The sequence below is a fragment of the Neoarius graeffei genome, chromosome 3, assembly GCF_027579695.1.
Source record: "Neoarius graeffei isolate fNeoGra1 chromosome 3, fNeoGra1.pri, whole genome shotgun sequence".
NCBI lineage: Eukaryota > Metazoa > Chordata > Actinopteri > Siluriformes > Ariidae > Neoarius > Neoarius graeffei.
Genome location: NC_083571.1, coordinates 85,037,034 through 85,048,281, shown reverse-complemented (window position 1 = coordinate 85,048,281; position 11,248 = coordinate 85,037,034). Strand labels below are relative to the sequence as shown.

Here is an 11,248-nt window from a genome sequence, read left to right as displayed (position 1 = left end):
GAGTTTGCATGTTCTCCCCGTGTCCGCGTGGGTTTCCTCTGGGTGCTCCGGTTTCCCCCACAGTCCAAAGACATGCAGGTTAGGTTAACTGGTGACTCTAAATTGACCGTGAGTGTGAATGGTTGTCTGTGTCTATGTGTCAGCCCTGTGATGACCTGGCGACTTGTCCAGGGTGTACCCCGCCTTTCGCCCGTAGTCAGCTGGGATAGGCTCCAGCTTGCCTGCGACCCTGTAGAAGGATAAAGCGGCTAGAGATAATGAGATGAGATGAGTCTTATTATTTGTTTTTAAAGCACTCAGTGGGCTGGCCCCAGCCTACATCAATGACCTTTTACAGCCCCACTCAGTCCAAAGGTCTCCAAGATCCTCTAACACAGGGCTTCTTCATGTACCTCGCTTGCGGCTGAAGCAGAGAGGTGAGAGAGCTTTTTCTGTTGCTGTTCCACGTCTCTGGAATCAGCTCCCACCGGATATCAGATCTGCTCCCTCCATCTCTGCCTTTAAATCTAGGCTAAAAACTCATCTCTACTCCTTGGCCTTTCCCTAATCATCAGCTTATTGTTATTGTTATTATTATTATTATAGTTTTATTTTATTTCTTTCTTTTTTATTTTCTTTTTGATCATTTGTCTTTTAATACTGACTCTGCACAGCACTTTGGTCAGTGTACGCTGTGTTTAAATGTGCTATACAAATTAAACTTACTTACTTACTTACTAGTTACATATATCACACTATTGGCATTATCTTAACCAGCTTCATGAGGTAGTCACCTGGAATGCTTTTCATTTAACAGGTGTGCCTCATCAAAAGTTAATTAGTGCAATTTCTTGCCTTCTTACTGCGTTTGAGATCAAACAATGAATAATAAAAATACAGTAAATAGCCCTATTCCGCAACTGTAGTAATCCATATTATGTCAAGAGCCGCTCAGGTAAGTAAAGAGACATGACATCCATCATTACTGTGATACATGAAGTGTCTTTTAATTCATAAAAATAAAGAAAAAACATCGAATTAGAAGGTGCATCCAAACTTTTGACTGGTACTGTATATAAAGTCTTTATATTATTGTTCTCTTTAGCTGGAGTAATTTTCGAGTGGCTTGATCTTCCTCATTTTGTCCATAGTACTGTAGGTGCACTGTAGCTGTAAAGCCCACTAGAGGTCAGCGGTACCTTCAGGTCCGTTGTGGTGGAGTGTGTGTGTGTGTGTGTGGTGGTGATTGGCAGCAACAAGACAAATACCCTTCATACCTTTTTCCTTCATTACCTTTTTTACACACTGAGATCCAACAGTGTCACATCAGACGATCACTTGGAAGATAAAAGAAAGGATGGTGTCCATCTCCCAGTTTAATTGCCAGACGATAACTGAAGTAATGTTGCTGTTAATCAGAGAGAAATTATTCTGGGTGGCACAGTGTCTCTGTTTGTCAGTGTAGTGTATCGTTTACCACCTCACAGCTCCAGAGTCATGGGTTCACTCAGAAGCGTGATGTCCTACGACGGACTGGCATCTCATCTGCTTTCCGATGAGTGTTAGCAGGATAGACTCCGGATCCACCACTACCCTGATGATGTGAAATGACTCCAAAACTTACTGAACCTTTCTTTTTGGAGGAAGTTGGAATGAAAATCATTTTAGTTTGTGTGTATATACACATATACATACACACCACTCACATTCTCTCTCTCCTAAACACGTACACCCAACAGAATATTCAACACGCAACGCAAACAGATGAAGACTTTTATACAGAACAGGACAGGTTTCAGTAAAAGTCTGACTGCAAGTAAAGAATAAACAGCATAAGGAATAAAACATATTGCGGAATATTGCTGACCAGTGACCACTCGAGCCTTGAGCCTCACCGGCCTGACTTGAGTTTGTTCGTAGTTCGTGTCAGTTCATCTAGAACCATGTTTAAGAGTAAGGGTGTGGCATTAGAGGTGGTAGACTTCAGGCTACACCAGAAAACGCATACTAACACAGTATGACCAGTGTTGTGAAAACCAGCTGTGATCTGCTCCTGCTATTTTTACAGAATACTAAGTACATTAGAAGGTGGGTTTGGATACAGCCCAAGTGTATCACCTTGAAACTCTCATTGAAGATAAGCTGGAACAAACTCTTGGTACGTTTTTGGCAGAAATGATATAGTTCTCACTCAGTCCTCAATCCTTTTGTATTTGGGATTGTCTCGACTTCGTGTGGTTTTTGCGAAGGCACCGCTGGAGGCTGTCTCCTGAAACGCACACAAACAGAGCATCAGAATATCATTGATATTGGGATCAGCGTACAACATTTTTGTAATAGTAGCTCTTCTTACATTGTGGAATTTAAAAACAACAACACAATATAACACATTCCCCAGGAGCTGACCAATCAGGACGAAGAGTCGTCTCTGTTTGCCTGTTAGTTATGTTTGCGGTCATTTCACAAAGCTCTCAATCTTACACAAACATTCAGGCGTTCGAGCTTATGTCTCTGCATGTGTTTGTGTTTTGAATTTTAACATGCTAACAAAGGATAGCCTAAAACGTCTGCCAAAATGACTCTAAACACTCTGCTTTGACAATCATAGCTCTGTTTAACGAATGAAATTACAATAACTGCTTCAATATTTACATAAGGGTCAACTATAAATGAATACCAGATTCCACAAACCCATGAGTAAAACGCTATGTTACATCAAATAACACCAGCAGATTCTCTCCAGAAGACCTGAGATATTAAATGTCGCGAATGTCAAATAGATCCACTGAGCGTTTACATCATTTGAGGGGGAAAGAACACATAATTTGACTACAAATCTCATATATTTGCCGTTTCTCAATTCTTTCCTTCTGAGGGTACTTTTTGAAGAAGTGTGTGGAAAAAAGAGTGTTGGAATAATATTGTTATCCCTTAATAATTCCTCAGTCAGGGCTGTGACACAAAGTTGGCATGAGCCCACAATATATATATATATATATATATATATATATATATATATATATATATAAAATGTGTGTGTGTGCGCAGCGTTCCTGCACCACAAATCCAGGAAAGATCCCTGTGGAGGTTCAGGAATCTCGCTCTTTAATGGAGTTGGCAGAGGGAGATGTTTTTTGAGATGGGAATGATGAGAAGAGAGAGAGAGGCTTTTATTTTTTCCCGATCTGCGGTGAGCTCTGGACAAGCGAGAGAAAAGATGGAGGTGATGGAAAAGAAAGCAAAACAAGGCTTAAATTGGCCAAACAGATTCAACAGCCTGGAGATACCAGAGGTTTATTCTGGAGAGAGAGAGAGAGAGAGAGAGAGAGTGTGTACTACAAGGGCTATGATACTATATCTTTTATTGTCTTATACAATTCAATTCAATTTTATTTAAATAGTGCCTTTAACAATGGACATTGCCACAAAGCAGCTTTACAGAAATCCAGATATAAAAGTTAAATCAAAATTTATAATTTATCTCTAATGAGCAATCCAGAGGTGATGGTGGCAGGAAGACATGAGGAAGAACCAGACCTTGAGAAGAACCAGAATCAAAAGTGAACCCATCCTCATCTGGGTGACATTGGAGAGTGCGATTATAAATCATTTCTCTTCTATATCATCAAGAAGTGCTAACTGTGTAAAACTTGAGTATAATCATCAATAATTAAAACATCAAGTTAAACAGGGAGGGGAAAAAAAAGAACTAATTAGTTGGTGAGTGTGCTTTTTTTTTTTTTGACAGTACTTTCAAAATCAGATTCGAGCCAGTGCATATGAACTACCCTTATAACCATGCAGGAGTGGTTATACAGTGTTAGCTCAGCTCTATTTAGCTCATATGATTTAAATATATCACTATGAAAATCACTGGGCCAGGCTCTTAACTGAGAATGCTATTAAAAAGATCTCTGAGCATTAGAGCATTGAGGAGCTGAACGAGAGAAGCCACACTGCAGAGAGCGTGTAATTTGTATGTACGTGCCCAAGTACTGCAAAATAAATTAAGAGAGCAAAATAAGGGCATGTAAGGGTGGGGGTGAGAGAGAAGCTCGAGAGCTGGAATGTATGATGAGGAGAGGAAAAAGTGAGAAGTGAGAGGGAAAAAGGGGATTTGGGTGGCTGCGAGAAAAAGCAGTCGAAAAAAAGGGTGGAAGTCCAAATCGACCCTTTTTCGGAGCACAGAGGTAATGAGGCAGAAAGCAAATGAAAGGACAAAGTGAAAAATAGAGCAAGAGAAGAGACTAAAGCAGGGAAACGGTGTAGCAGTGAGAAAGACTTGGGGCAGTGACACCCAAACTGTACAGCAGACATCATAACTGTGTAGAACACAGCAAGTAATCCTCTCCCGAAGAAAACTTCCCCGGGCTTAGTAAGTCATCGTGAAACACTTCGAAAACCCACAGAAAACAGTTCAATAACTACAAGAACACATGAAAAGTGTTTATTTACAGCTGGTGCTGACTGGATTCCACCATCCAACGAATGAGAGGGGGAAGGGGATGGAGGCAGTCTGTACTGAATGTTGGAGAAAAAAAAAAAAGAAATATGAAAAACACATTTTCCAGTAGACCCCCACCCAGCTCAAGTAACCTCTGTCCTCACTGTGCCGGCATCTTAATTCGTGCGTGTGTGTGTGTGTGTGCATGCTTTTATATCTTCATGGGGACCAAATGTCCCCACAATGATAGGCATATCTGATGGTTTTGACATTATGGGGACATTCGACTCATCCCCGTGAGGAACCTGCTTTTAAACAAAACCTAATAGAGTTAAAATGATTCCTTTTCTGTTATTGAGGTAAGAGTAGTAAGTTGTAAATGGAAGGTCCTCACAAGGATGGCAAGACAAACGTGTGTGTATATGTGTGTGTGTTTATACACTACTGAGGACCAAACGTCCCCACAAGGATAGTAAAATCTGACAATTTCGACCTTGTGGGGACATTCAGAAGGTCCCCACAAGGAAATTGCTGTTGTGTGTGTGTGTGTTTTAACTTAAAAAAATTAAAAGAGCCAAAAAGTTTCCTTTTCATTACTGAGGTTAAGGTTAGGGTTAGGTGCAGGCACAGCATTAATTAACTGTAATAATAATTGTCAATGGAAGGTCCTCACAAGGATAGTGAGACAAGAGTGTGTGTGTGTGTGTGTGTGTGTGTGTGTGGTTTATATACTACTGAGGACCAAATGTCCCCACAAGGATAGTAAAATATGACCATTTCAACCTTGTGGGGACGTTCAGATGGTCCCCACAAAGAAATTGCTGTTGTGTTTTTTCATCTCATCTCATCTCATTATCTCTAGCCGCTTTATCCTTCCACAGGGTCGCAGGCAAGCTGGAGCCCACCCCAGCTGACTACGGGCGAAAGGCGGGGTACACCCTGGACAAGTCGCCAGGTCATCACAGGGCTGACACATAGACACAGACAACCATTCACACTCACATTCACACCTACGGTCAATTTAGAGTCACCAGTTAACCTAACCTGCATGTCTTTGGACTGTGGGGGAAACCGGAGCACCCGGAGGAAACCCACGCGGACACGGGGAGAACATGCAAACTCCACACAGAAAGGCCCTCACCGGCCCTGGGGCTCGAACCCAGGACCTTCTTGCTGTGAGGCGACAGCGCTAACCACTACACCACCGTGCCGCCCGTTGTGTTTTTTTTTAAACAAAATTTGAAAAAAATAAAAGCGCCAAAAAGTCTCCTTTTCAATACTGAGGTTAAGGTTAGGTGCAGGCACAGCATTAATTAACTGCAATAATAATTACGTCAATGGAAGGTCCTCACAAGGATATTGAGACAAATGTGTGTGTATGTGTTTTCTTTTTTTTTTCTTCTGATTCATGAACATAAACAGTCTTCTGGTCATAAATCTGCACATGGAGCCTACAGTGTCTCCGCGCCAGTACTGTAGTTACGGGAACATTAACCGGTACGGTATATGTCTCAAAATTTCTGAGATAAGTATAAGCCCGATCGTTCACTCTCATTTCAGAGAGTCCTTTGAGCATACTGCTGAATGTTCATCCAAGAAACAGCATGCTATGCTTTTCTCAGTACATGTAAAGGAAACACAATTTGTCTGTGCTGTGATTTTTATTTGAAAATTTGGCATGGATGTTAAACACGACCGAAGTCTGAGGCTGTTAAGCACGGTTCTCATGCACACACATGCAGCGCTGGAGTTTATAGGCAGTAAAAGTCAGTAGCTCATGCTTTATAGAATGCGCTATATACCGTATATCGTACAGGGGCAGTCTGGGATTGTGCCAGGGTTTAGTCATGGGGCCCTAACCGTTACGCTGTACACTGCAGACCTTGATTAGTTTATTCAGGTGTACTGCAGAGGGATGGAGTACATGTGCTGATGACTGAAGCTGGTTCTAAGAAAACGCAAACAAATCCCCATGAGCTCGCTGTCATAGCTGATGGATATGATTTCAGACTGCAGATGGGAATAGAGAGAGTATGCAGAGTTCTCAAATATGTGCTTGGTCTAGACAGAATTTCTGACCATGTTTTAAAGTTAGAGTAGGATCCATAATCAAATGTGATTATGAGTAACATTTTAACTATCATTCCAAATCAAGTAGACTCATCCCATTCTCATTATCTCTAGCCGCTTTATCCTTCTACAGGGTCGCAGGCAAGCTGGAGCCTATCCCAGCTGACTATGGGCGAAAGGCGGGGTACACCCTGGACAAGTCGCCAGGTCATCACAGGGCTGACACATAGACACAGACAACCATTCACACTCACATTCACACCTACGGTCAATTTAGAGTCACCAGTTAACCTAACCTGCATGTCTTTGGACTGTGGGGGAAACCAGAGCACCCGGAGGAAACCCACGCGGACACGGGGAGAACATGCAAACTCCACACAGAAAGGCCCTCGCCGGCCCCGGGGCTCGAACCCAGGACCTTCTTGCTGTGAGGCGACAGCGCTAACCACTACACCACCGTGCCGCCCCATCAAGTAGACTATCCAAATAAAAAAAGAGCGAAATAAAATTTGTGAAAGTCCAATGCATCAAATTCCTTGCTTATGAAGGTCTGGCTAAGCAACTAACATGACTGAATGGTGACAATAATTACCTTTTAATGCTTAACCATTACATAGTAGTTCACGACTATAAATATGTGGTTTTGTTTTGTGGTGGCACTTCAACATTACGACTTTCGACTCATGCTACAGACTCGGAACACCGCGAGTTGGCCTAGTGGTTAGCGTGTCCGCCTCTCGATCGGGAGATCGCGAGTTCTACTCACGGTCAGGTCATACCAAAGACCATCATAAAAATGGTACCTACTGCCGTCTGGCAAGGCACGCTGCAATACAGATGCGAGTAGGGAGTCAAACTCTTGTGGTTACCAGAGGTCTAGCCCCCCACTGTAACCCTAGCTATGTAATAGGCGAGAGGCCGAGGGCTACAGAAACGGAGATTGGCGCCGCCATATGGTGCAGAAAGGACTACCTGCTACAGACTCTGAACAGTGTTTTGAACTTTAAAGGTGGCACATTATACCCCTTTTCCACAAGATGACACAGTTCCCTCAGGTCTTAATGAAATGGCTGTGACATGCTTTGGTCAAAATACTACAAGGATAAAGCACCACAGCAACTTCTAACCCTGTCTAAACAGCCCTGTTCAAAGCGCCTGTTCCTTTAAATGATAATAAGCCATTGCTCATTCCACCCCTCCCTCTTCCGCCAGCCAATCAGGTAGCACTTTTCTCAGTAATATTTATTCGCAAAAGCAGTTCTCAAGCCATGAGTGGAGACACTCAGATGAGGTGGCAGAATAATTCAAATTCCCTTTGTGACGTAGAAAGTGGAGCTAAATCTGAACGGCTTGTTGAATCACATGTTTTCTGAAATATGCAGCCCAAAAGAAACTGACCGGGTGTCTTATTTCAGAGTTTGTGGGTTGCTGGCATTCCACATACCCAAATGTATGTGCACAAGCACTGAAAAAGTGAGTTTTTCAAAACATATGTCCCCTATACATGCATCCTTCTCTGTCCAGTCATCTTCCTTCCATCCATCGATGATCTCTAGCCGCTTTATCCTGTTCTACAGGGTCGCAGGCAAGCTGGAGCCTATCCCAGCTGACTATGGGTGAGAGGCGGGGTACACCCTGGACAAGTCGCCAGGTCATCACAGGGCTGACACAGGGACAAACAACCATTCACACCCTCACTCACAGTCAATTTAGAGTCACCAGTTAACCTAACCTGCATGTCTTTGGACTGTGGGGGAAACCGGAGCACCCGGAGGAAACCCACGCGGACACAGGGAGAACATGCAAACTCCGCACAGAAAGGCCCTCGCCGGCCACGGGGCTCGAACCCGGACCTTCTTGCTGTGAGGTGACAGTGCTAGCCACTACACCACCGTGCCGCTCCAGTCGTCTTTAAACAAGCTATTTTCATTGCTTCCTTTTATTAACGAGCATGACATCACTAATCAGGCCAGAGAAAGTAAACAACATAAAACAAATCTCTGAAAGTCTGTGAAAACTCTTCCTGTCTTCAGCTAAATTATTTCCATAAATGCTTGTGACTTGCTGCAACACGCTACAGCAGAGTATCTGCTATACAAGTCTTGATGTTTCTTGTTAAAAAACAAACAAACTATAATTATTTAACTACGGCCATTTTTTTTTAATCAGTTAACTGGTTGTGCTAAAGTATTTTTCTCGTGCTCGGTTCAATCTGTTGAAATACACTGCTCGGCTCACAGCCTGCCAGTTAATGCAGGCTCTGCTTGCATCTTAAAGAGGTACTGCACGCTTAAATGTGTTTTTTTTTAGCTGAAAACTAAACGATATTACTGCACTGTGATAAAACACACCAATGCAGGTGTTAACACTGACAAAACGAACGTTTTTATAAAAATCGGCATGTTATGGGTTGAAAATGGCTCAGAATGCCGTCTACTGTTTAAAATCATCCTGACCCTTGCAAGGCCGATGTTAATGTAGAGTCGACCTTTTGGTTTTTCTCTACAAAAAATAAGAAACCCCCCTAATCAGAGGTGGGCATCCCCCCGCCCCAGCCCCCCACCCTTGATCGGAGGTTGTGAAACCGTGCTCATTTTCAAATATATGCTGATTGAGACTAATCATTCACAGGAGTTTATGACCCCACTCCCCACGCACAGCCCGTTACCTACTTTTTTAGTATTTGTCAAAACGATGCAGTGGGTGGAGTTGGGCTCAGAAGTGAAGTTACACTTTAAGGTGCTGTTTACACATACCCGGGTATTTTTAAAAACGCATATTTTCTAAACTCCGTTTTCCAAAATAACTTCGTGCACACAGCTGCGTTTTTTAAAAAAATTACGTTTATATTGATCCGCATAAATACGCTGTCAAGAGCTGTTAAACTACGCCAGAGTGTGCAGGCAACTTTTTTGACGACATCGACAGAAGCGCGCATGTGAGTACACTTACCCCGTATGTACGGACGTACCAACTCTGCGAGTGACAGGAGTGAGGATCGCGACATTCTGAAATTTTCCTGCCATTCCTCCGGGACGACAACGCCATTCTCGAAATTCTCCCACCAGATAGCAGTCCGTCCAGGTCGAACCCAAAATCGCCGATGCTGGTGGTGGTACGGTCGGGCTCTTTTGGTCACCAGAAGCTCCGCAATTGCTGCCCTCCGAGCCCTAATGCGTCTCTGCTGGTCAATGAGCTTTATGAGCTTTATTCTCAAAAGCAAACAGGCGAATATAGCTCTTAATAACAGAAATGCTGCTACTCTGAGTGTTTCCATGCTTGTCATATGTACAATGGTCGCTCTTTTGTGGCGCGAAGATTGCCTAAAACTCCGTTTTGGTCTCTTTACACACAAACGCAAAACGGAGTTTTCAAAAAATCTCCACTTTTGCCGGAGTTTTTAGAAAGAATCGTTTTCAGAGGAAAAAACTCCGTTTGTGTATAAACGAAAGGCACAAACGAAGGCAAAGGTCTGCGTTTTTAAAAATACCCGGGTATGTGTAAACGGCGCCTAAGGTTCTATGTAGTACCCTACAGCAGTTGTTCCAAGGAGAACCCCTTTGGTAAGCTAGAACTATTAACAATAACCATCCAAATGAACGCTTTGAACCCTTTTTCTCTCAGAGTGTAATTGTGACGAGGGACACTCCTTTCCTAGTCTCTGTTATTCCACTAGGGGGCGAAACGGAACAGTAAACTATAGGCTATAAAATAAGCTATTTAAAAATGTGCCAGTGATATGTAATTCTTCATTAGCAATCAAACTATTTGACAGTGTAAGCATGTCTTTCCATAAGAACTAATGTAAGGGTTTAACAGCATTAGGGGTGAATACTTATGCAATCAAAATGTTTTTATTTTATTTATTTCTGATAAATTTAAAGAAATTAACACATTTAAACGAGTTGTTTATGTGTTGTTGGTCTACTAAACTGATTTGTTTTAACAGTGTAATGTGACCCACTGCTTGAGCAAATATTAAAATGTAACTCACCCTTACTTAGCCCTGAGCCAAACTCCACCCACTGCGTAATTTTGAAAAATGCTAAAAAGTGGAAAGGGGCTAGAGGGGGAGGGCAGGGAGGTGCTGAGGTGGGGTTGGGAGGGGCTGAGGAGGGGGCGGGATGGGGACGTATGAGGCCGGAGTTGCTCAGTGAGTCTCGATCAGCATACGGTATATTTGAAAACGAGTGCTGTTTCACAGACTCCCACTCAAGGGCCGGGGCTATGGGGGGTTGGGTTGCCCACCTCTGATTAGAAAGTGTTAGCATCCTTTTTTTTTTAAAGATAAAAATTTCATGATACAGAGAAGTATCAAACGATCAACTCTACATCAGTATCAGGCTTGCAAGGTTCAGAATGATTTTAAACAGTAGATGGCGTCTTGAGACATTTTCAGCCCATAAAATGCTGTGTTTTTATAAACATTTTGCCAACGTTAAAGTGCATATCACGGGTAAATTCAGGAGCGAGATCAGTGTAATTCTCCTATTTTATATTAAACTTTGGTCAAATATCTGTCACATTCTGCATTCTCTGCAATTTTTTTTACCTTGCGCAATACCAGAAAAATTCAGTTGAAATCAAGCCATTTGAGGCGAATTGGTCCGCCTCTGAAAAAACTTGGCATTTGGATTTTCTGGCAAACATTGATTTTCGTGACGTCGCGTGTGGGACGCCTCCCTCTGAATCCTACGTCAGCGCTGGTTTGTTTATGAGAAAACGACCTGGTGGTTTTCTGCAAATTTCTTCAAC

The 11,248-nt window shown here is 42.7% G+C and overlaps 1 protein-coding gene across 5 annotated transcripts in view; it reads right to left on the bottom strand.

The window, feature by feature from the left end:
- Positions 1-961: 961 nt before the first annotated feature.
- Positions 962-11,248, bottom strand: part of dnm3a (dynamin 3a) — an 82,621-nt gene continuing 72,334 nt past the window's right edge. For 4 of the 5 annotated variants that reach the window (XM_060917559.1, XM_060917563.1, XM_060917560.1 and 1 more), the window contains 2 exons: positions 4,435-4,500; positions 962-2,248 (listed from right to left, as the gene is read on the bottom strand). In XM_060917559.1, the coding sequence (XP_060773542.1) occupies positions 2,167-2,248; positions 4,435-4,500 (148 nt within the window). In that variant the 3' untranslated portion in view covers positions 962-2,166. The remainder of the gene's footprint in view (positions 2,249-4,434; positions 4,501-11,248) is intronic. The other variant, XM_060917564.1, reaches the window with a different exon arrangement.